The 27,300-nt window shown below is 44.5% G+C and overlaps 1 protein-coding gene across 2 annotated transcripts in view; it reads left to right on the plus strand.

The window, feature by feature from the left end:
- SNX22 (sorting nexin 22) overlaps window positions 1–27,300 on the plus strand; it is a 50,088-nt gene that overhangs the window by 6,488 nt on the left and 16,300 nt on the right. Inside the window, exons 2-4 of one of the 2 annotated variants that reach the window (XM_082254935.1) lie at window positions 23,073–23,156; window positions 24,438–24,542; window positions 25,836–25,930. In XM_082254935.1, coding sequence (XP_082111061.1) covers window positions 23,073–23,156; window positions 24,438–24,542; window positions 25,836–25,930 — 284 coding nt within the window. The remainder of the gene's footprint in view (window positions 1–23,072; window positions 23,157–24,437; window positions 24,543–25,835; window positions 25,931–27,300) is intronic. The other variant, XM_082254936.1, reaches the window with a different exon arrangement.

Below are 27,300 nucleotides of genomic sequence, written 5' to 3' on the forward strand. Positions count from 1 at the left end.
GGATGGCAGCCTCGGGGGAGGCATAGATGGTCTGCAGCCATCAAATAAACAGGAGCGGGAAACCCATCCTCCGGAGCACCTCCCACAGGAAGAGCCACTCCACAGAGTCGAACGCCTTCTCGATGTCGAGAGAGGCGACGACTCGGGAGCCAGAGTTGGTATGATTGGCCTGCAAATTCGTAAAAAGCCTACGGAGGTTGATGTCTGTGGATCGGTGGGCCATAAAACCGGTCTGGTCCTGGTCGACAACGGAGGGGAGCAAGGGCTGAAGCCTAGCCGCCAATATCTTCGTGAGGATTTTTAGATCATTGTTAAGCAGGGCAATCGGCCGGTAGGAGGCGCCCAATTTAGGGTCTTTGGGTGATTTATGTATCAGGATTATGTGAGCCTGCGCCATGGAGGGGGGGAGAGCCCCCTCCGCCAGACAGTCGTTAAAGAGTGCGGCCAGTAGTGGGGCCAGCAGATCCAGGTGGGCCCGATAAAATTCTATCGGAAGCCCATCCGGGCCCGGAGCCTTCCCCCTGGGGATAGAGCGGACCACCACTTTCACTTCCTCCTCCGTGATCGGCCGGACCAGACCGGACCGTTCATGATCAGACAACCATCCCAGAGCAATCGGATCGAGAAGAGGGCACAGGTCCCCTGGCAGGAGACTCGGCGGGAGGGTAGTGGTGTATAAGCGGGAATAAAAGTCTCTGAATTCTGCCAGAATCGCCTCGGGAGAGGAGAGGGCCTCCCCCGCCGAGGAGATGAGCTCGGGCACCAGCGTTAAGGGGGTATCCTGTTGAGAGAGTTGGGCCAACAAGCGACCATTCCGGTCCCCCTGCTCAAAACAACATTGCCGTGAGCGATATAGGGACAGCCTGGTGAGTTCCGAGAGATGGAGCTGGAGGTCCCGACGGGAGGCCTGGAGCCCCTCAAAGTTCGCTGCCGAGGGGTCCTGCCCATATCGGACCGAGGCCCTCTCAGCCGCCTCCTCCAGCACCACCGTGTCAGCTGTCAACCGGCTGCGCACCGCCTTAATGGACGAGATATAATGACCCCTAGTGAATGCTTTGAACGCATCCCACACCACAGCAGGGGAGGACGTGCCAGCATTTATGCGCCAATATTCCCGCAACACAGGAGGGGCTTGTCGGGAGACGTCCGGCTGATCAATCCAGTGAGCTCCCAGGCGCCACATAGAGCCATCGCGAGTCAGTCCAGATCGCAACTGTAGCAGCAAGGGACTGTGATCAGACAGGCCACTCGGGAGATATGCCACCCCCTCCACCTCAGACAGGACTGACGGGCTGGCAAAGGCAAGGTCGATCCTAGAGGAGGTCTTGTGCGTAGCAGAGAAGCAGGAGTACTCCCTCTGCTCAGGGTGCTTCCAGCGCCAGGCCTCCCGGACCCCAGCCGCCTCCGCCCAGTCAAGCAGGTCACGAGAGAATACCTTGGGCGGAACCGGCCTGTCCAGGTCGGGGGAGAGGGTGGCATTGAAGTCCCCGACAATCACCAATTTGGCAGGGGCGTAGAGGGAAACCTTATCTAACACATCATACAGTACTTCGGCCCTAAAAGGCGGGGGTACATAAATCCCCACCACAACGTACCGCTGCCTCCACAAGGTGAGCACCAGCACGACATACCTGCCCATGGGGTCTGTGTGAACCGCCTCAACCTCATGGGGCAAGGACTTGCGCACCAAGACCGACACCCCCCTAGCATAGGAGGAGTAGGATGCATGAAAGGCCCTTTGGACCCAGGGCTTCTTGAGGGCCTGTAGCTTGCCGCCCACCAGATGTGTCTCCTGTAGCACAAGAATCGAGGGATTGTGGGATTTAACATATTGAAATAATTGCGCCCGCTTAAATTTGTTGTTCAGACCACGGACATTCCACGAAAGGATGGAGAAGCTAGAGGAGTTAAGTGACGCCATATCTAGGCATAATAGGCATAAGAGGGCCAACCCGCGCACATGCTGGGAGACCCGTCTGGTGAGCAACAGCATAGCAGAAAGAAATGCACCAACTAGCAAAACACATAACCAAAAAACAAAAAAACAAAAAACAAGCATGTACAGCAAAACATACAACCGTTACCCTAGAGCCAAAACGGCTCACCCTATCGTGCCCCGGGCACCCCATAAAACACAGGGGTGGCGGGGGGACGATCTCGACCCAAAAACAAAAAATATAGCAGACCGCTAACCGTGCAGCCTGCCGAACAGTCTCTCCAGGGGGGGAGAAATCAAAAAGGCACGATGCCCAGACCTCTTTCCGGGCCGGGAAAGCACAGTTCGAACAGTACAGAGAGGGGGAAAAAAAAAAAAAAAGTCAGCAGACAATGTGATATCAGCAGCACAAGGAAGAGGGCAGCTCCAGTAAGCAGGGACATCCATCCGGGGGGAGAAGGCAACAGAGGGGGGGAGGGAAGAGCAGCGGGGCAGGAAGATGTGGGTCAGAGATGGGGGGAAGACCGACAGGCAGTCCAGGTGAGGCAAAGTCAGCAATGAGATGGTCCAGGCAAACAAAAAAGAAAAAGGCTCAGAGAGGGGGGGGAAGCACTAAGAAGAAAAAGGGCTTTCGGCTGCAGGGGGAGAGGTGCAGGCAATACTTGCGACAGTGCGGAGATTCTCAAGCAGCCAAGCGGTCATCCACGTCAGCGAACATCCAGCCAAGCAGCCGCCGCCTCCGGGGTGTCAAAAAACCGAGCCCGGTCACCGTCTATGACACGCAGGCGACTGGGATAGAGGAGGCTATACTTCAGGCCCTTGTCTCGTAGCCGCTTCCTGATGTCGGTGAACTGGCGTCTCTTGCCCTGAATTTCTGGCGAGTAGTCAGGGAAAAACATCAGCCTGGTGTTTTCATAGCAGACCTCCTGTTTGGCCCTGGCCGCAGCAAGGATTTGGTCCCGATGCCTGTAATTGAGAAGGCGGAGGAGGAAGGGCCTGGGGGGGGCGCCCGGCACTGGGGGTGTCGGGGGGACCCTGTGTGCCCGCTCCACCACAAATGTCGGCGGCATGTCAGGGAGGCCCAGCAGCGAAGGGAGGAACGCCTCAGCGAATTCCGCCGGTTTGGAGCCCTCTACCCGCTCCGGCAGGCCCAGGATGCGGACGTTGTTGCGACGGAGACGGTTTTCGGTGTCTATCGCCTTATCTTGCAGTGCTCTAACCTGAAGCTGAAGGGCTCGGAGCTCCGTGGAGTCAGCACGAGTGGAGTCTTCCAGCTGGGATATCCTCTCCTCCGCCTCCGTCACGCGAGAGCGGAACTTATCAAGATCGTGGCGGATCAGGCTTATGTCAGTGGCAAGATAGTCCATCTTAGCAGTGAGGGTGTCCTTACAGGCCTTGATTGCCTCCAGAATGTCGGCCGGGGAAGGATCCGGTGGGCCTCCGGGGTCTCGAGCAGGCTGAGCTTCAGCAGACATCTTCTTCGGAGGAGGCATCGTGTCCAAGATGGCCGCCGCGGGACCCGAAGGACGGGACGAACTCCGGGATTTGGCGGACCGCAGCTTCCCCGGTGAGAACGGAGGAATCTGCGAAGTGCCGCCCCTCCTTCTGGACCCCAGGGTGAGTTTCTAGGGATATAGATGTAAGGGATGGATGCCGATGGAACAGATAGGATTATTGCAGGAGCGGAGCTAGAGCCCTGTGCGTCTGTGTAGTCTCACATCCCGGCCACGCCCCATACACTCACTATTTTACATTGTAGCAAAGTGTAATTTCTTCAGTGTTGTCACATGAAAAGATATAATAAAATATTTACAAAAATGTGAGGGGTGTACTCACTTTTGTGAGATACTGCATATAGGACAAGGGGGACTAATGGGGGGGGGGGGGGGCATTCACCTCACACAGTATATATAGAACAGAGGGGAGTAACAGGTGGCAGTCACCTCACACAGTATATATAGGACAGAGGGGAGTAATGGGGGAGTCACCTCACATAGTGTATATTTAGGACAGGGGGGAGTAATGGGGGGCTTTCACCTCACACTATATATATATATATATATATATATATATATATATATATATATATATATACATATATATATGACAGGGGAGTAACGGGGGGCAGTCACCTCACACAGTATATATATATATATATATATATATATGACAGGGGAGTAACGGGGGCCAGTCACCTCACACAGTATATATATATATATATATATATATATATATGACAGGGGAGTAACGGGGGCCAGTCACCTCACACAGTATATATATATATATATATATATGACAGGGGAGTAACGGGGGGGGCAGTCACCTCACACAGTATATATATATATGACATGGGAGTAACGGGGGGCAGTCACCTCACACAGTATATATAGGACAGAGGGGAGTAATGGAGGATTCACCTCACACAGTATATAAAGGACAGGGGGAAGTAATGGAGGGGGCAGTCATCTCACACAGTATATAGTAAACGAATGGCGTTAAGCGCCAAAAGTACCTGCGCTTATTGGATAAAGTGCAAACGTGCTATATAAATTAATTATATGTGCAAAAAAGATTGATGGTGAATACGTGAACTGTTTTGTTTTAAGATATAATAAAATCAATAATTGAGTATAAATGTGCACAGTGTAATGGTGTAAACCAATAATCTAGGGAGCTGCAACTCAATCGTAAAAACGTGTAATGGGTATATGATACACACAAGGTGTACTAAGCTGCGCTCACCATTTCATGTCATGACCCTTGAAAACGACGGCCATACGAGCCAACGAAACCGGTCGGGAATATTGAGACACGATCACCCTGCTATCATTGCCAACCTTGAGACCGTCTGGAGAGGACCAGTGAACGCGGAAGCGGTACCGTCCTGTGTCCAATCTCGGATCTCAAGTTTTATATGCCTGTTTTTATGACCCTGATGTAAATGTGTCTACTTTATTTTACATTAAACTGTTTAAAACGTACTTCACTATCCTGGTCATTCCTTTGTTTGCATATCGCTGAGGAGCATAAGGAGGAGGAGTGTGGAGTTCTGTGGTTTACAGGAGGTTGTGAAGTGGACCATTCTAGAGGGCTTGGTCTTATACACTTGGATTCTGGTTGCATTGATTGATCCTGCTTGCACTGACCCCCTGTAATTAAGGGGTCTGTGCTTTCTGGTAAGCACACTCACACATTGGGTGCCTATATGTTGAAGGGATTGAGGATTTTACCCTGTGAAGAGTTTATTCCTTGGAGAGTTTTACCTTTTATTCATTTATTCGCGTATTGGGACTTATCACCGTGAACTTTTGATGCACTTTATTTTTGAATTATTTTTGAATTTTTTAGATTATTTATCAATCATTTAAATAGTTGATGATTTGTCACTACTCACACAGTATATATATATAGGACAGAGGGGAGTAATAGGGGAGTCACCTTACACAGTATATATATAGGAGAGAGTGGAGTAATGGGGGGGCAGTCACCTCACACAGTATATAAAGGACAGGGGAGAGTAATGGGGGCATTCACTTCACACAGTATATATAGGACAGAGGGGGATAATGCGGGGCAGTCACCTCACACAGTGTATATATAGGGCAGAGGGGAGTAATGAGGGAGTTACCTCACATAGTATATATAGAACAGGGGGGAGTAATGGGGGGGGGGCATTCACCTCACACAGTATATATAGGACAGGGGGGAGTAATGGGGGGCAGTCACCTTACACAGTATATATAGGACGGGGGGGGGGTTAATAGGGGAGTCACCTCACACAGTATATATAGGACAGAGGGGAGTAACGGGGGCAGTCACCTCACACAGTATATATAGGACAGAGGGGAGTAACGGGGGCAGTCACCTCACACAGTATATATAGGACAGAGGGGAATAATGGGGGGCAGTCACCTAACACAGTATATATAGGACAGAGGGGAATAATGGGGGGCAGTCACCTAACACAGTATATATAGGACAGAGGGGAATAATGGGGGGCAGTCACCTAACACAGTATATATAGGAGAGAGGGGAATAATGGGGGGAAGTCACCTCACACAGTATATATAGGAGAGAGGGGAATAATGGGGGGAAGTCACCTCACACAGTATATATAGGACAGAGGGGAATAATGGGGGGCAGTCACCTAACACAGTATATATAGGAGAGAGGGGAATAATGGGGGGAAGTCACCTCACACAGTATATATAGGGCAGAGGGGAATGTACCTCCATCCCAGGACTGTGTGCTGTGTGTAGACTTTGGTCACTGTGTACTGTGTGTTGGTGTCAGGATGTGGGTGGAAGGTCAGTGTGTAGCATGGATATATCTTGATGGAGGAGAGTCTGGAGCTGTATATTTATGTGCGTTCAGGGAACACACAAAAACTGCACGTCATGCATGTGGTACCATTAATTGCTAAGGCTCCTCCTGAGCATATCAGAAATGCACATTTCTGCACAAGTTTCCGAAATGTGCCAAAAACGTGTGTTTGGGTGCCATTATTTCTTAATACCACCCAATCTGCAGTTCAAAAACGCACTGAAGTTGGCACCAAAAAAGGTACAGGAGTGAGTTCGGTAAATTTTTGGAGCACGGGACAGCTCATTCATGTGAATGGTGCCACTCCAAAAAATGCACCAAAAACATGCATAAAACGCAACACAGGAGCATCGCTAGATGAGAATGGAGCCTAATGGCACCCCAAACGCAGCCAACTTTTGCACTTAGCAAAATGCATGGTATGAAAACATGCCAACAACATCAACATCAACAGCCAAAAAGTTGTGGCAGTGTCTTCGGCACGTTTGTCTTATGTAGGGGACACTATTCAAGTGAATGGGCTACCCTATGCATTCCATGTGAAAACGTAAAAAAAAAGCCCTATATTCACATGACACATACATGTGAATGGGGCCTAAAGCACAGACATAGAGATGTGTAGAGCCAGGGACACAGCAGTCTGCAGGAACATGCAGGAATCATTCAGGCTGGTTGCTCTCTGGTATGAGGGTTCATTCACCCCAGACATTGCATTTTTTACACACCTGTCTACTCCCTTCCCATTGATATATTTTTAATATATGTTTTTTAGATATTTTTTATTGTTTGTTGAGGTATTTAGTTATACCTATAGTGACCTGTACCCATTATAGTACATACCTACGCTTGATTCTATTATACTAAATTGATTTTTTAGGGTACTATGGGTACCTTTGTTTTTTATGTGTTTTTTTTTGTTGTCTTTTGGATTTCATTTCTATCCATGTTGCTATTGTGACTCCCGCAACATTTCCGGTGCCCCTGGGCTCTTATATCCTGAGCTTCCATTTTATTAGGGCACTGACCTATTTTAGCCTAAGAATGATTTGTCCTCAGTTAAGCCTATACCAATTAGCTTAAAATAATGTATGGGTTGAGTGGGTTCCATGTTTGTATGTACAACAGTGGCCGCAAATCATTCTTATGTAACTAAGTTAGAGACTACAAGAATATGGCCGCTGGTCCATCTCCACTCCACAGTACATGACCAACAGAAAATGGCCGATGTAATGTATTTGCAGCATGAGCTACAAAAAGATGGCCACCACTGAATATTGCACTTTCACCCTACATTAAGAAATGCCTATCAGAATCCCAACCAGACAAAGTCACGTGGGCGGGACGCTACGTGGCGGGACCGAGCAATAGGCTAAAACGGAAGTGTCAACAGAGGAGGTGCTCCCGGCTCGTGGATTTTTAGCCCTACTTAATATTTCAGAGTGAGTGTTTTTAGCTGTTTTAATAAAATTTGGGAAACATTATCACACTATGTGGAGCCTTCCTCTTTTTAAACACCATTCATATTGAGGCGATATCCGGACCACCTACTGAACCCATCGCTGACCAGACATCACCTACTTTAGAGGGTCATCAGTCGATGACGAGGCTGCCTTAGGAAACCCCCCTGGAGGCACCTGAAAAGATAACACCATCCAGCTTAAAGATATCTACGCTGTAACTTTACAGCTGTAAGGTGAGGGAATAGCACACACGGGGTTGTCACCATATTGGATAATTGAGACACCAGTCACTTTTTTCATTTGGTGTTGGGATTTCACACGGATTTGAATCCAGAGTCTACCATTTCACTGTTTTGTATATGGACATTTGTTTATGTTTCTAGCAATGGACACTCATTGATCACTGCCATTGCGTGCGTGCGTGTGTGCACACAACCTCATAATGACATGTCATGCATTTTTTAAATGTGTGACTGTCATAAAGGCCCCTTTCACACATGCTGTCCGTTTGTCCGTTTTTCATCCATCCGTTGACGGATGAAAAACGGACATCAATGTATCTCTATGTAAAAACGGATGACAACGGATGATCATCCGTTAACATCCGTTTTCACCCGCTTACGTCAATGTCCATTTTTTTGAACGGGTGAATGCCCTATTTTTCACCCGTCAAAAAAATGGATCGGATGAAAAACGGATGACAACGGATGAAAAACGGATGACAACGGATGAAAAACGGATAACAACTGACGAAAAACGGATGACAGCTGATGAAAAACGGATGGAAAACTGATACATTTGACGTGACTGAACTGATGAACTGAACGAACCGCATGTGTGAAAGGGGCCTTATAGAATAAAGTTTGCAGCCTTTGGTAAGCTCAGTTTGTCTCATCCATCTCAGCAGGAAGTTTCACTCCATGATGAAGGACTTGCTAACCTTTCTACCTAGTACCTAGGCCTAGTACAGTATGGTGATAAAATCTGACTAAAAATACAGCTTTTGGAGCAATTGTCTGACAATCTGATTGTTAATACACAGTTTTGAGAGCTGATCACAACAGTTGATGTGAAAATATCAGGGACAAACACAAATGATTTTCGTGTAATTAGTATGGTATTTGTACAAAAAAAATCATGTGACCAAGACCACGCTTGCTTGGAAATTAAAGAATACATTACAATAAAATACAATACAAAACATCAGTTCCGAAGTTGTATTCTAACGAGAATTTTCTTAAGTTTAGTAACCTATTGGTTTTCAGTATAAGACTAGCATACAAAAAAAAGGACAATCATTCATCCGATATTCTTATTGTGTTTATGAGGCTTAAGTGTTAATGCTGGCCATACAGCATTAGAGGTTTGTTTGAATGTTCGTACAGAAATTCTGAAAAGTCTTTCATCGGAGCACGTGGTAGTACCATCAGTGACTCAACAAATGTAGTTAGAAAGCACCTACAGTTTTCTTTTGGCTAACGTCCCAATAGTTTGAATGTTATTAATCAACTTTGGATGCATGCAAGGGATGTATGTGCGTGACTTTACCACATATACCATGTACTGCATCAGCTGTTCTCAACCAGGATACCTGCAGGGGTGGCTAGGGGTCATTCTTGCCACCCCTGTAAGAGGGCCATTCTTCCCACTTACCACTACCAATGTAAGGGACATGAAAAAACAAATGAAAAAACATTTTTTCAAACAGAATTCTAACGGTGTCTGGTCAGCATTAATGTACCTCTTAGAATATATTTCAGAATGCTGGTCCCATAGGCGTGCGCACAGTGTGTGCCGGGTGTGCCTGGGCACACCCTAATCACCTAGGGCACATTAGCATTATCGCTCTGTTTGCCAGTGAGGAGATGGGAAAGATGTCCCTCGGACCTGCTCTGCCATAAGAGAAGTGCCACACACTTCTATTTCACTTTGCCAGCAGGGAGAGTAATGTACCGGGGCCAAATTCATGTAGGCAAACACATGCATGTGTATTTAAACTTTGGGGTGCACACCCTAATGCAATAGGCTGCGCACACCTATGGCTGGTCCCCAGTTGTTCAGAAGAGAGATCATTCAGCCCTGGTTCACACTGATGCAATGCAGGAAAGACAGTGAATCCTGTGTGTTTCCCGCATCGCATTGCAATCTCACGGCACTCATGCGATCTGCTGCGAGTGTCAATGTTAGATTAACAACACCCTGAAACAGCTCACAAAATGCAGTGTGCTTGCCAGGATCGGATCGCATGGGTGTGAACATCCAAGCAATGTGATTCATGTGCGGGAAAAAAGGGACCTGCACCATTTTGGTGCACATGAGATGCGGTTTGAGCCATACAAAATGTATATCTCAAATCGCACCGCACAGACTTTGCATGTGATGTGCACAGGAATGCGGTGCGATTCCTGTGTGAATCACATGCGGTGTCCCACAACGCAGCAGTCTGAACCTAGGCTTGGTAAATCATCACTGATAAGGAATTATCTGCGTAGCACAAGGATCCATAGAAAAACTTAGTGCTCTGTGCCTACTGGATCTACAGATGATACAGTTTTAGGAGGTTATTGAAGATTTATCAGATGCCAAGTTTAGAATAAAGAGAGTTTTTGTAAATACGCTGAACAAAATTATAAACGCAACACTTTTGTTTTTGCCCCCATTTTCATGAGCTGAACTCAAAGATCTAAGACTTTTTCTATGTACACAAAAGGCCTATTTCTCTCAAATAGTGTTCACAAATCTGTCTAAGTCTGTGTTAGGGTCCTTTCACACGGAACGGAGTCCGTTCTGCTCAGCGAGGGGATCGATCCGCCGATCCCCACTGAGCAGGCGGATGACAGCTCCGTCTCTGCTCTGTGTGCGGAGACAGAGCTGTCAGATCCCCGCTGTCCTCTATGGGGAGATCAAATGAGAACAGACCGCCTGTCCATTCTCATCCGATCCCATCCGATCCGCTGGACGGATAGAAAATAGGGTTTCCATCCATCCGGATTTCACCGACAGGATCGGAATCAGATAGCAGCTGGTGTCAGCGGCGATGTCTCTGCTGACATCAGCTTCCCCCGATCAGGTCCGCCTGAAAAAGGCACCGTGTGAAAGGGGCCTTAGTGAGCCCTTCTCCTTTGCCGAGATAATCCATCCACCTCACAGGTGTGGCACATCAGGATGCTGATTAGACAGCATGATTATTGCCACAATAAAAGGCCACTCTAAAATGTGCAGTTTTATCACCCAGCACAATGCCATAGATGACGCAAGTTTTGAGGGAGCGTGCAATTGGCATGCTGACTGCAGGAATGTCCACCAGAGCTGTTGCCTGTGAATTAAATGTTCATTTCTCTACCATAAGCCGTCTCCAAAGGCGTTTCAGAGAATTTGGCAGTACATCCAACCGGCCTCACAACCGCAGACCACGTGTAACCACACCAGTCCAGGACCTCCACACCCAGCATCTTCACCTCCAAGATAGTCTAAGACCAGCCACCCGGACAGCTGCAACAATCGGTTTGCATAACGAAAGAATTTCTGCACAAACTGTCAGAAACCGTGTTAGGGAAGCTTATCTGCATGCTCGTCGTCCTCATCGAGGTCTCGACCTGTCTGCAGTTCATCGCGTAAATGACTTGAGTGGGCAAATGCTCACATTTGATGGCGTCTGGCACTTTGGAGAGGTGTTCTCTTCACGGATGAATCCCGGTTTTCTTAGATCTTTGAGTTCAGCTCATGAAAAATGGCGGCAAAAACAAGTGTTACATTTATAATTTTATTCAGTATATTATACCTGAAGTACCTTGGGCCCCCAAGGTCTAAATCCAGCCCTGATATGAACATTAATCATAGCTTTTTATGTATGATCAATGTACTTCATTTTCTTATTAAATGAGCCCAAATTGTTTACTTGATTTCAGTTGACTAAATAACTGAATGACAAAGCTTCACCTTGTAATGGCTGAAATACACGGGCCGAATATTGCCCGATCATTCGACCACCGACTTATGAAAAAGTGTTCCTTGGTCGAAAACGTTGCCAACATACACAGGCTGAATATCGCCTAACCGTTTGACCGCCGACCATCGAAACAGTGCATGCGTGATGATGTTCTACAGATTTTAAATGAACGACCTTAACACCAACGTATAGAATATCGTTCGTTCGCAAACGAGACGACAGAATTTTTCGTTTTTTTCAAGCGGGATTTTTCGTTCACAATATCGATATCGGTCACTGATGGCTGGGCATTAACGAGTAGAATATCAGCCGATCCTTCGCTGAATGGAAATTTTTGGCCGATTTTCTTATCGTGTATTCCGGCCATAAGACATAATGCAGATAGCAGTGAGAATTAGGAGCCTCGGGCTGGCAAGCTAGTGATAAGAGTTCTGAGGCTGTAAGGTCTTTTTCTTTCCTCTTTATTTTATTCATTTTTTTGTGGCTGAACTTAATGGATATGTGTTTTTGTCAGCAAAGCTAATTATGTAACAGAGATGGTCAAATGTCTTGGAGATAATAATGGGAAGTGAGACATTTCAATGAATGACGCATCAGCCTCCCAGACCTGCTGTGATCATCTTTCTAATTCACACATGCAGAGAAAGCTTTGTTCTCTTTTCTTCACAGAGAACAATTAGCTATCAGTGGGAAAATATGTTTGAGCAATTGTGATCACTTTTGAGGTTTGAAAGTGCTCAGCCTGGTTTCGTTGACCATGCTCAAATCATCTGGCTTGGTTGTTTCATCAGGATATATATGAAAACTGATTATTCGTAGATTTACTAGTACTTCATGGAATATGTATAGGCTCTTGGTGCTCGTCATCTGTAATGGAACAAAATAGCTTGCTTTCTTGCAAACTAGACGCTTAGTTTGTGTCCATCCAATGCCAGTGTTTTAGTGCAGTGGTCGCCTTTGGACCTCACGGACCACAAAACTCACAATTTTGAATCCAGCGGAGCACCAACATGAATTTTATATGCCTTATACACACAATGCTCTGGCTCTCTGTGCCCCCCCCCCCCGCAATCTGCATTACATTGCTGCCTTACGCAGACTCATCATTGGATCTCACCTCCTTATCCAGCCATGTGCTCAAGCTCCGTGCTCCCTCCCAAAGTCTGTGATCAGCGCTGCCATTTGAAGTTCCCTACTTTTTCACCTTCCGCTCTCTCCACTATTCCCGACACCTCCCATCTGATTTCACAGAACTACAGAGGAGGCATCGAGTAGCTATGCGCACTGACAGTACTGAGAACAACACTGGAAACAACATTGAGCGGTATACATCTGCCACAGTGCACAATGTTCATTTGTGGAAGAGCCACTGGGGACCACCAATACTTTCTTGTTGACCATCAGTGTTCCATGGAGCACTGGTTGGTGACCACTGTTTTAGTGCACCTAGGAGGCATAGGTGCAGAGGTCAGCCCCACTGCCTGCAGTCTGTCAAAGTCTATGGCAGGCCGATATGTGCTGTGGTTGGACAGGGTGAACACTGCATTTAGTGTTTAGTGTGTTTGGTGTACAGGGTTTCAGTGCTGGCCAGGATGACCAGAAGCTCAGAGGGTAATAAATCTACACTTCTAAGGCCAACCATAAATTATTTTCTGCTGGCTGATTGAAAAAAAAAAAGAAAAAAAGAATGGATTCCCCCATCCACACAAGCATGGTGGTTGGAGGAATCCTCCCCACTGGCACATTGGATTCTGACAGCAGGGACTCCTCCACCATCAGAATACATTGATTAGTGACTGTAGCTGATTGGCTGCAGCTGCTCATCAACAGAAGTTTTCCAACATTCCTGTTCAACAGACAGAATTGTTAAACTTATCAACTTCTGTCAAGTGGGAACAACCAAACATGGATGGAAATTCAGCCGGTCCATGCTGAACCAGCCGAATTTCAATCCATGTATAGCCAGCTTAATACAGCTAAACAATTTCTCCTTAAGCTGGATACACACTATCCAACTTTTGTGGTTAGATTTCCTTCAGATTTACCTTTTCTATGTAGTGCAAGGGCCTGCCAGATTGCATACAAATTGAAAATGTTTAGGTTTGACCTCATATTAATTATATGGTTTTGGTAAGTCTAAGGGCTCTTTCACACGGAGCGGACCGCATTGCGATCCGCTCCGGCACTTTTTTTTTTTTTTTCACGGAGCGGATGACATTTGTGTCATCCGCTCCGTATGTCCGCATATCATCCCATCCGTTTGCGGATGATATACGGACATAATGTATGTCTATGGGCATTGCGGATGTCAGCGGATGACACCGCTGACATCCAATTTTGCATCCGTTCCGTTTTTTACACGGAACAAAAATAGGGTTCTGTTCCGTTCCAAAAAACAGAACAGATGTGAAAGGACGAAAATAGGATGTCAGCGGATGGTCATCCACTGACATCCGCAATGCCATTGACATACATTATGTCCGTATATCATCCTCAAAAAAATAGGATGATATACGGACATGCGGAACGCCCGTGTGAAAGGGCCCTTAAGGAAAAAGTCTTCAGAAATCTTATAGTGTGTATGGCCCATTACCGCACAGCCTGAAACTGCAATCCATAACGAGTGACAATTCTGAAGGCCCCCTCTTCCTGATTGGAAATGTCACAGGGAGTAAGTCACCCCTTCCACCCCTAACAGCCACCTGGTATGGCTATTGTTCTGATACTGCTTAGTGTCCATTCACTCTTCTAGCCAATCATGTTTAAACAATGAGAAAAAAAAAAACCTGCAGAAATGGCTTTGTCTCTAGGGAACAGTAGTGATCAGTCAAGAAATTCCAGACAATCCTCTCTCCACTTCCCCAGGGATGACTGCTGAGAAGGGCTTTAGGTACCAGTTGGTATAACAAAAAAAAGCGTTGTTTCTGTCTGCAAGAGGGAATCGACAAAAAAGAGTGCCAAATGGTTTTCTTAAAAATCTGAAATCATTTATTGCTTATAAAATTGAGACAAATGAAAGATAACCAGTAACCAATGCAATTCAGGGGTCAAACAATCCTTCTTTGTCATGGATAAGATGAGTGATGACAAAAATTCCTATAGAACTCTATATAAGAACTCCTGGAAACATGCTCTATGTCAAGGAGAGGGCTTTATTAGTCACAGTGGAGGAGTGTTTAAAATTACTTATGGGCAGCCAAAGGGACAGTAAGCTGTAAGTAACACATATTTCAATAGTAACATGTAGGGATCAGTAGAGCAGTCATCATATAAATCAGTCTATCTTGCTTTTTCCTTTCTCTGAGGCCAGCGGTGATGCATTCTTTTGATGCTGAAAGCACATGAGTTATCTGATTTTTTTATTTTAGCGGATTTACTTCCATGAGCTTCAACACAGTAACACAGAGAGATGGGAAAGTACAGATGTGCCAGATAAATTCCTGTGACTCAGATCAGACATGGGCTGGTAAAAGGGCCTTCACCTGGAATAGCTTTGTCTTAAACTTTTTTTTCTTTTAGTTGTCATTCATTTATTTATTTCATTCATATTACTTTTACTTTACTATGATGATGCCCTATATTTCACAAGAAAAGAAACAAAATATGTAATCAGGTAACTAACTTATTGAATGATGATTTCAATATAACATGTCACACTCAATACTCATCGTGCTACAATCGGTACAAATGATTTTGGTTAAAAGATAAAGTTACATCAACAGAATATGTAAACCAAACATTTCATATTCCTGATATGTGGCTGCAGTACCATGTACTTGTATAAAAAAAAGTATCCTGTTCTCTTTGTATTGCTTCCTTTGTGTAAAATCCCCGGTGTTCCTGCCAGTCCCTCTGCTTTCCTATTCAGGGGTCATGTACACAGGGCAGTTGAAAACCTTTGAAATAATATAAATATGTGCTGCGCACACTTGTGTAGCTTATATTAATAATAAATTAATTTAAACAAATAATGAATTTGTAGTGAAAAATTTGTATCACTCTGTGTAGAAAAAATATATATATGTGTATATATCAACAGTTATGCACTGATTAAATGGAATTTAAACACAATTAATAATTCTCTATATGCAATATAACCATACAATGAATATTCAAATGCATATAAATCATGCAAAGTGAAGTAGTGAATTAGTGTCCAATTCCTTATGCCTGGTATCCAAATTATAAATGTCCAAACAAAGTATGCTCCTCTGTATGGAGATAAATCCCAATCACCAGTGCTCAAATATGGTGAGCAGACTTGATTTCACCTCCAATCTCTGTGCTCCCCCTCCCCCTTCAGGTGGGTGCTTCACCTTTATGCCCATGACCTCGCCCTTAAGCTTGGTCAGTAATGGCCTTGTGCTCAATCCAATAGATATGGATGCGGGGTTGCGTTTTCTTAAATGCTGTCAGTGTGCTCCTATCCCTCCTGGATGGCTCACGTGGATAGGAAGAAAGATATACATGGCGCAAGTGACGTCTTGTAAACTGGCTTTATTAAAATTATTTTTTCTACACAGAATGATACAATTTTTTCACTACAAATTCATTATTTGTTTAAATTTATTTATTATTAATATAAGCTACACAAGTTTGCGCAGCATATATTTATATTATTTCATTCACAACACACTCACAACAAGGGAGTGATCAGTGCTAGCGCATCCTAAAATTTACACCACCATAGATTGCTTGCAGTCCCATTTAAATTTAGTTGAAAACCTTTTCTGACAGCTGCAAACTGACACTGAAAAACGTCAGTTTTACAGCTTTTACATACGTGTTTATGCAAGTTTAGCAGCAGTTATGAGCATTTGAGGTTAGACGTGTTTTTTAAATGCCCACAAAGCATGAAAAACAAGTAGATTACCTATTTCATCCATTCTGTGAGAGAAGAAAGAGCAGCGGCAGAGAGAGCAGTGTGCTTGTAGATAGTGGTCTTATTTTTTGTGTTTTCACTATGGATCCCATCATGTGTGAGGAAATGCTTCTGATGTTGCTGAGGCTCCAAAGACAGAAAATTGTGTGAGAGGACCAGACTCATCCATTGATGCAGGCAACAGCATGTGGTGAAATTTGTGTTTTTTCAACATTTTTATATGTTTAAAAATGATTAGAAATGTTTTCCCCTTTAAAAACGCTAATAAGCGAAATTGCGCATAAATGCAGTTTACAGTGGTTACAAGCATTTGGCGTTTAAAATGCCAGTAAACTACAGTCCTGAACGTGATTTTTCTGCTTTCAAAAATATGCCTGTAACCACAACTGCCTCTAAACTACTATAGACTACAGAGTGTACGTTTACATATAAGATAAAAATAGAGGAGAGTTCAGGAGCTGCTGATAAAAACGCCTCCTAAACTTCAGTTTACCACACTAGGAAAGAGAGTGCAGCATGGTCAGTTCTCTAGTTGTGCTGGGAACTCAGCCTGCTCTCCTCCAATGATCAGACTTGTCCTGACACCCCCTTCTCTGCACACAGCCTTTCACTGGGAAGCTCAGTGAGCTGCTATTTCTCCTCCCCCAGCAGCTGAGAACAGAGCTTATGTGATCATTTATAAAAAAAGGGGGGGGGGTGTTTTTAATAATGTTTATATTCATACACAATCATTTTGTCTTCCATTTCTATTTTAAACTGAATAGGTTGTTTTACAAGGTGGTGGGTTACATGCACTTTACAACATATTAGGTTATACAGTATATAAATCCAGAGATACCAGATACCTTTGCCAATATAGCCTATTCCGTCTTCCATTTTCTGTTGTCCTTTGAGGGCTGTTTTCATGGCTCCAGGGCAGTGTAAAGATTGCTCTCTTTACATACAACTTGTCTACATCTGCATTGTAACTGCAAACATCAAGTGAGAACAGTGAAGACATCTGCTTTACAGTCCTGTTTGACTTGATGTCTTCACTGCCAGAAGCCATACACCAGGATTTCGGTGTTGTAGTCATGTAGTCCACAAGGGAAACAGATCACAAACTGCTGGCAGCAAACAGACCCTCCTGCACAACTATAGTTTCAGAAAGCAAATGACTCCAGACCAGGGCTGAGAACAAGGAAGATGCTAGGGATCCCTCTAGACTAGCCTTTCTCAACCAGGGTTCTGTGGAATCCTAGGATTCCTAGAGGTTACTAGGGGTTCCTTGAGCAATGAACACTTTCTGACTCTCAGAGAAGTAACCACCGACGCCATGATCTTTTTAGACTATCTGTAATGGGGAGGGGTTTCATACTACCACAAACATAAAGCACATTCTTCCCACTGAACACCAATGTAAGGGACATTCTTTCCACTGAACATCACACTTATGAGTTGTAGTCGATATAGTAATTATTAGCAGGGGTTCTCTGAAACTGGGAAGTTATTTCAGTAATAACAAGGCTGAAAAATGCTGCACTAGATCCTGGCAAGAAATCATATACCTTGGGCAACGCATGCTAAAAAGACCTAAGCTTCATTCACATAGGCTTCACAAGCGACACTTGGTACGTGCTTGAACATCTGCCATGCTTCCTCCCTACTTGCTAGGTCTGAAAGACTGTACTACTGAGACAGACATTTGTCAGGCATTACAACACCTCATTCTATCACAATGTGAGTCACACAATACCATTGATTCTGATTCTTTCTATTTGCTCCTCCCTCCTGAGATGACATTTTAGTGCAGACTGCCCAGAAACTGTATAACATGGATGCTGTATGTTCTTATGCATGGGCAGACAAACCACTTGTGCAGACTATGCATCTGTACATGGGTCTTTTTGGACTTAAAGGGACAATTTTTTGAAAAAAAAAAAAAAAAGGGACAATGTTATATAGCTTTTGTCACCAGTCATAGTAGAGGTGAAATTTTATCCTTGTGTGCTAGAACATGGGGTGCAATCCAGAGGGCTAGTAAATATAAGGAGGAAAGGATCACCACTACTCCCGACCAGCCCAGGTGAACAAACGATAAAGAGCAGCCTCAGCCTACATGTCTCCACCATACCACACGCCCTATGACTAAACCCCAGTGAGTGGGGCAAAATACATTAGGGTATAGTGGAGACTGGAGACATGTAGTCTGAGGCTGCTCCTTATCAATTGTTCACCTGGGCTGGTTGGGAGTATTGGTTATCCTTTGTTCTTTATATTTACTAGCCTCCTCTAATGGTCTAATGCATGTGCGTTGCCATTGCCACTCATGCGCTTTAGGTCTCCGCCGGCTGACATCGGCGGGGGAGGAGAGTAGGCGGATCCTGACCCAGCCCCAAGGTAAATCACTGAAGGGGTTTTAACTTGGGATGGGGGGTGTTAGGGCGAGGGGCACTACAGAGTCCTGCAGTGCCAGGAAAACTAATATGTTTTCCAGGGGGCAGCAATTTTTATTTTGCCTAGGACAGCAAAAATCCTTGCACCGGCCCGAGATGCTGGCCATGGGTTGAAGGTAAGAAAATAACTTGATTCGATTGGAATCCCTTCCACTGTGCTATTATGTTCTGACAGTGGGAGATCTCCTTGCTGTCAGACTACACCTAAACTGCTGCTGGCTATAACTCGGAGCAGATATTATACGAAAAATACCTAACAGTCTGATTGTAATTAAAGTGATTGTAAAGTCTAGTTGTCTTTTTAAATATCAAACATGTTATACTTACCTGCTCTGTGCAGTGGTTTTGCACAGAGTAGCCCAGATCCTCCTCTTCTCGGGTCCCTCTTCAGTGCTCCTGGCCCCACCCTCCTATTGAGTTCCCCCACAGCAAGAAGCTTGCTGTGGGGGCACCCAAGCTGAGTCACAGCTCCCTGTGTCCATTTAGACTCACAGCTCCCTGTGTCCATTTAGACACACAGCTGTGACCTGGCCCCTCCCCATCCGCTCTCTCTCCTGATTGGCTGACTGACTTTGACATCAGCGGGAGCCAATCGTGCTGCACTGCTGTCTCAGACAATGAGGAGGGGAGTCCCGGGCAGCTGAGAAACTCCTGCAACATCGCAGGACAAAGATAGGTTCAGGTAAGTATTAGTGCCGGATCACACTATAGCGATGGCAGACATTGCATGTGATTCGCACTGCTCTACAAATCACATGCAATGTCTGTGCAATGCAAATTCAGCCATACAGATTGTGTCTGAATCGACAGTTCGCATTGCGATATGCAGACTAATCTGGGGGTGTCATTAACTTTGTATTGCCACTCCCAGCAGTTTGCATATGGCAGTGTGAACTGCCTGTGAGTCGGGTGCGATGTGGGAATCCGCAGTGGATTTGCAAGGTTCCCGCATTGCACCAGTGGGAACTGGCACTAAGAGCCGGTCCACACTGCCGCGACTTGTCAGGCGACTTGTCAGCCTGACAAGTCGCGCTCCCTCGCGGTCCATTGACCGCTACAGGACCCGTTCTAATAGGAGCGACACAAGTCGCTCCGACTTAGAAAAAGGGTCCTGCACTACTTCGGGGCGACCTCGGAGCGACTTGCATAGACTTCCATTAAGTGAAGTCTATGCAAGTCGCTCCGAAGTCGTGGTGCATGGTAATGCACAAGTCGCCCCCGAAGTCGTGCAGAGTCGTGTCGCCTTAGTGTGAACCGACAATTAGGGGGCCTGCTGCACACAGAAGGCTTTTTATCTCAAGGCATAGAATGCTTTAAGATAACAAAAACGTTCTGCCTTTACAATCCCTTTAAATTGAGTGATAAATCAACTTCAGTACAACCAACCTGCCCCATAGATGGATCGAAATTCAGACAGTTCCTGCTGAACCGGTAACATTTCTATCTGTCTATGGATGGCTTTTTTTAGACTGGTAGCAAGAAAACAAGATGAGCAAATCATAACCAAGGAAGTAGAGCCTGATAATGAAACAAGTGTTCGTTCTCCAAAATACACAAGTGACAAAGCCAGAATAATTGTGAAAATTATATGTACAAACTATCTTTCATAGATGACTTTTTTTTTTTTAGAGCACAGCCCATAGTTTTGGATAGCCTTATAGCTGAGCAGATATGATGATGTTCAATAGACAGCCAATCTGGGAATTTTGGATGACAAGTGTCTTGGGCACAGTTTACACAAGTATATCACGTGGACACCTCTTTGTAATCTTTTCCTGGAGAGGGTCTTTGTTCCTGCCAAATGAAAGCATTGGGTAATCAGAAAATATAAATAGAGATCTCTGGCTAACTCAGCACCAGAGTATCGGTTTTAGTCATAAACAAAGAAGCTAATTTGTTGGAACTAAAGTATCTTTGTTGCCAGCAACAAAAGCCATGTCTCGTTTTCATGGTAGTTAGAGAATAGTTTTTTGGGAGTTAGGGCCCTTTCACACGGGCACTCCGTATGTCCGCAAATCATCCTATTTTTTTGTGGATGATTTACGGACATAATGTAAGTCAATGGCATTGCGGATGTCAGCGGAATACCATCCGCTGACATCCGATTTTCTTCCTTTCAGTTCTGTTCTGTTTTTTTGAACGGAACAGAACCCTATTTTTCCTCCGTTCAAAAAACGGAAAGGAAGCATAATCGGATGTCAGCGGTGTCATCCGCTGACATCCGCAATGCCCATAGACTTACATTATGTCCGTATATCATCCGCAAACGGATGGGATGATATGCGGACATACGGAACGGAGGACACAAGTGTCTTCCGCTCCGTGAAAAAAAAAAAAGTCCCGCAGCAGAGCAAAAAACCGGAGTGGCCGTGTGAAAGAGGCCTTACAGGCAAAACTTGCACTTTTCAGAAATCATCCCTACATAGTGGTGATCCCATTGCTGTGCCAGAACAATAACAGTGCTCAATGAATTGTTGTAATGATTATTCCAAAAAAATGGCTACTAGCAATTTACAGTAGTCACCAGTGAAAGCTGCATGGTTGGTTGCTGCACATCATGCTAGTTTGTTTCTTGTTATTAAATTAGACCCATGGTTTGGTCTGGACTTTTGCCATAACCACCAAGTAGCAGTATTTGTGGGAATTGTAATTACATATATAAAAACAATATCCTCCTGTCCAGCTAGTTAAATACAGTCTATGAAATCTCCCTGATAGTTCGCTGCTCCTCATTAGCTAAACAAAGTTTGTAAATAGGTATTATGTATTTAAAAAAAAAACTCTGGTGGGATTTTACATAGTCAGGTTAAAAAGACACAAGCCCATCTAGTTCAACCAATAGAAAGAAAAAAAGATTCATATACACAATCCTATACCCTACAGTTTTAACCTGGCTTTAAGAAAGTCCTGTATGTATAATGCTTGGTTTGGGTGTGGAGCCCATTTAGCTCAAAGCCAGTAATAGAAAAAACTTTTGTTAACATTTGTCACATGACGTGACCTAAGGCAGAGATTACATGTCAGAAGCAGTCATCTTAGTGGTAGGTTTACTAAATGAGACTCTTAGCTACCTTGTTACGTCCTAGCATTACTGTGTGTTTCATTGCATTGTCTTAGCCCCGGTTCACACTTATGCGATGCGGGAAGGCTGCGAATCCGCAGCCTGTTCCCGCATCGCAAACGCACCCCCGGCAGTTCACACTGCCATATGCGATACGCTGGGGGTGTCAATGTAATCTTAACGACACCCCCAGTTTGATCGCATATCGCAGTGCGATCTTGCAGTTCGCACAGGATCAGATCGCACAAGTGTGAACCGCTGTGCGATCCGATCCTGATGCGGCTGCAAAAAAGGGTCCTGTGCGTGTTTGCTGCGGGTGCGGTGCGAATTTAGCCATACAAAGTGTATGGCTAAACTCGCACCGCACAGCCGATCGCATGTAATGAAGGAGCAGTGCGCTCCGACATTACATGCGAACGACGCAGCCGCATGAGTGTGAACCGGCTCTGAATTTATGAATTCTGTGCCGAATGAAGTTTTTGCACAGTCAGGATAAGGCAAATTATGGTAAGCTAGTGTTGCACTTCTGACTTTGTAATACACACGTTTTGACAGAACTTTGGCTTGATCAACTTTAAGCACTGCATTTTTAAAATAATTGTTTGGCATCCAAGCAAGATCAGTTCCAGAATCAAGGTCAGTATACAACCAAAGTTTTCAGCTCTAGTAGTCAGCACTGCAAGTGAACAGGCCCTTTAGCTTCAAAGGCCACAAATAATTCTGTTCCTTTTTTTATGATAAAGCACAACAGAATAATGCAGAAATGCTTGTCTGCATTGAGCCATTGGCATTGAGCCTTTTCCCCTTACTGCACAGAACGAGTGACTTAATGTTACATGGGATTTGTACAATGGTGCCATGGAATGTGGTTTGGATGGGTTTGTACATGTTTTATTCAGCCTGTGGTCTTTACTAAGAGCAGCTGGTGCCAGCAGTTCTGTGATCAGCTTATTCTCATACATGTTGGATTATAAGCAAAAAACATAATACTGTTGTTTTCTTACTATTGCTGTAATTTTTTGCCAGGTCTTCAAAATCAGTGTCTTATTCAATGGCCGCCGACATTCTTTGGATCGACGTTACAGTGAATTCCATGCACTCCATAAACTGGTAACTGAGATTTTTTTTAGTTATGGATTGATAAAATAGGCACTAGAAATGCTTTGCACTTCCACCCTATACAAAAGCAGTAGGGGGGAAAAAAGAAGCACCACCCTAAAAAGTGGTTACTTAGTGGGACTAATGCGGCATGTATCCAGACTGAGTAAAAAAGTTTTAACTTTATTTCAATCAATACATAAATTCATCATGTGTAGTGTACGTATCAAAAAACAGTGTTACAAAATGACAGCCCTCACCACCCCAGAGACAAGGTTGTCTTAGACTAACACAATGATTAAAAATTATTAAAAAATGTCACAAGTAGGGCTGGCACCTTATTTAGAGTACTGACCTCCACTCTCATATTTTTAAGAGCGAGCTTAGGGGGACTGACAGGCTTAGTGAAGTATTCACATCCTGATCAGCCAGCCATTGTGGTAGACAATGTTGTCTCTGGTGTGGTGATGGCTGTCATTTTGTAACACTTTTTATTTCATACATACACATCATGAATTTATATATTGATTGAAATAAACTTTAAACCTTTTTACTCGGTCTGGATACATGCTGCATTAGTTCCACTAAGTAACCTCTTTTTATGGTTTGCCCCCCCCCCCTCCACTGTCCCCCCCCCCCTTCCACTGCTTTTGTATGTTGTTATTATGGTTACATGGAACTAAGCCTAAGAGGTGTGTTCGGCCATCAGACAATTACATTGTTCTAATATATATTTTTTATTGTTGCACTTCCACCCTATACCTTGGTAGGTGCTCTACAACCACCAGTGACGTGGACAAAAAATATGGTTCTCTGGGTTTATCAGTTGGATTAATTCATGTGGTACAGCCTTTCTCAAACGTTTTACCCCAGCGGAATCCTTGAAATAATTTTTAGGTCTTGGAGAACCCTTGCCTAAATCAATTAGTAGTCAGTGGGAAAAATGCTCCCTACTTTGATGGCTAGTTGGAAGAATGCTCCTTTTACAATGGTGGCTAGCTGTCCTTGCGTACAGCTAAAAAGATCTTTAGTGTCATGCTGCTGACACCGCCAAGTGGCATTGACCCCAAAACTATGCAGACACCATCTAATAAAAAGTCAATCAGCTACAGCCCACAAAATCCCCAGCAACCTCTGGAGGAACTCCAGGTTTCCACAGAACCCTGGTTAAGAAAGGCTGATGTATTAGGTTATATTGTGCGCATTATAACATTTTTATGCTCTTGTATCTAGATAATTTTTACATGAGTGTGTCCACAGGTGAATGATATACATTATTTTGTATTTGTGCAGTTGAAAAAGACCTGCAAGGTGCCAGATTTTCCATCTAAACGAGTTCCAAACTGGATGTCCAAGGTCCAAGAGCAGCGGCGGCAAGGGCTGGAAGCTTACATACAGGTGGGTAGACCTCCCACTGATTCCACTGCCTCCTCACTTTTTTTAGTTTGTGGCATTTTATTTTCTCCCTTTGATGAAACACCTCCTCCACGTTCTCTCTTAGTGGCTTATCATTCCCACCATTATGGCACAATGCAGTTTAACTACACTTCTTAGCTGCTAACTACACCCTGTACTGTTACCCATCCAGTGGGGGAACTGCAGCTGAGCTCTGCTCTTCGAGCTTAGAAACAGTCACCTCGCAATGGGATCTGGTGCATATGGCTTAGAGAACTTAGAAAAGACCCATACCCCAATAAAAGTCTTGCTTAAGAGCACACACTATAAAGTGTCTGGTATTAGCTTTGTTGGCATGGAAAGTCCAGTCTGTACCCCTCTCTGATTAAGTTTTACTTTGTTACCCGTTGCCTGATTTTTCCTGACTTCATGATTAATCTTCACCAACTGCCATCCACCAGACCAATAGGTATGCCCTACTGGTAAATGAGGCAATCTGAACAGTGGAATGGCAGCTGACATATGTGTCCAGCTTTACCATTCACTTCACACAATATATTGCTACTACCTACACTACTGGTAGCTCACATCATGTCTTATGGCCAGAAAGGGGAAGAGACCTGGGATGCTATTACTGTACAGTGTGGTCTTCTGAGGAGAAGAAAGCTGTGTCTCAGGACTATGTGGAAGAGGCTAGTACTGACAAGGAACTGAAAACAGAGAGCTTAAACACCATTTGGTGTCATTGAAGAAGAACAGAAAATAAATGTTTTCACGTAATTTCTGATAAATGGTTGGAAACACGTTAGCCTTCAGATAATGATGTACTTAGAAAAAAAAAATGTATGTTATGGTAACCTGTAGAACAGCTGTGTGTGTGTATAAAGAGTTAATGCTATCAGGTGGGAAGGTGGACTATTATGCAGAATTCATTATCAGGGATTGTAGAGAAAGGGAGCTGTTAAATTACATGACAAAAAAGACATTTGGGTGGGACGAGAGCATGTTATCTACTGTCACATATTATATTTCTTCTACACCATCCTATCATTTAGTACTAGCTTGTCTGCACCCGTTAGATACAGGGGCTGATGAAACCTGGGGAAGTTTTTCTTTCCTTACATTGAATACAGAAAACATTAATGTGCGGAATAAAGAAGTTTTGAGGTGTGCATTCTACATAGAGGTGTGGGATAGAGTAGTATAGCATGACATCTTGGAGACGTTAACTTAATGGTTAGGCTAAATTGAATTGTGTCAGACAGATTCTACACAGGTTTTTTGTTTTTTTTTCAGGGGGTGCTTTGGTTCAACAAAGAGGTTCCAAAAGAGTTGCTAGATTTCCTGAAGTTGAAACATTTTCCACAAAGCAAAAAGAACTGCAGTTTCCAGTGAGTACATTTTATGAAGAGCTAAGCATGTTAATTCTGAATTTACATCCACATCCTTTAGACCATCTTTTCGCCAACCAGTGGTCCATGGTCCACTTATGGTCTATGAAAACTTTTTGGTGGTCCCCAGGGGTTCTGCCACAAGTCAACATTGTGGCGGATGTATACCGCCGAATGATGTTTCCAGTGATGTTCTCAATGTGTGCTGACAGTCAGTACTATCAGTGTGCATTGATACCCTCTATGCCTCCTCTGTAGTTCTGGCTCCTCTCAATGGCAGCTCTGATCACAGATGATGGGAGGGAGCACCGAGCTTGAGCACATGGCTGGATAAGGAGGTGAGATCCAATAATGAGTCCGTATAAGGCAGCAGTGTAATACAGAGAGTGTGTGTGTGTGGAAGGGCAGAGAGTCAGAGCATTGTATGTATAAGGCATGTAAAATTCATGTTAGTGGACAGTGGGATTCAAAATTGTGAGTTTAGTGGCCCGTGAAGTCTGAAAGGTTGGCGACAACTGTTTTAGACCCATCCCTTCATTCTGCATGTGTTTTCCTGTCAGTCAGTGAGGATACTCATCACATTGTAAAGCCAGCCATAGATGTAGCGATTTTCTTTCCTGCAACCACACAGTCAGTGCTGATGGGGGAATCCCTCCCGCAGAGCTATTGTGTTCTCCCGACGGGAGATACTCAGGAAGCCGTCCCGGCCGGGAGAACACACAGCCACTAGCAATAATTGCATGAAAAATCTGACAGGCTGGTTGTACCCAAGTTGATCGATCGTTCAACTTGGGTACAATCACATGGTTCGAATCTCAGCTGGTCCCTGGTGAACCGACCAAGATTCAAACCGTCTATGACCGGCTTTAGGCTATGAAAAGGGGCTACCTGGTGGCCATGTGGGCTGTAATGGAGTTCTCTGTATAGAGCCCCCTGGGATCTGAGACTCTGCAAAGAAGGCAAAAACTCCTGCCATCTTGACTACCAACCAGTTTACAATTGCCAGAGGTACACTTTTGTGCTGGCCATACACGCACAGAATTTTGGCTATTTGCAGATTGAACGATTATTTGTCCACTAACTAATAGAATAAACTCATTTATATCATTGTTTCCATGTTTGTAGTGATCCTTCGATAACAATAAAAACATATAAGACTGAATATTCTTTTTGTTTCGATGATAATATACACATATACACTTTATTTGAAATGGTAAAGGTTTTCATTTCAGATCAATTGACATTAGCTGGGCCCATGGTCGAAATCATCTGCAAAGTTGGGTTCACTAACGCACTAATGTCAAACAATCTTTCCGAAAGGACATGTTTCGGCCGAAATTCTGTGCATGTATGGCCAGCATAAGAGTACT

Source organism: Pelophylax lessonae (assembly GCF_965119305.1).
Source record: "Pelophylax lessonae genome assembly, chromosome: 4".
NCBI lineage: Eukaryota > Metazoa > Chordata > Amphibia > Anura > Ranidae > Pelophylax > Pelophylax lessonae.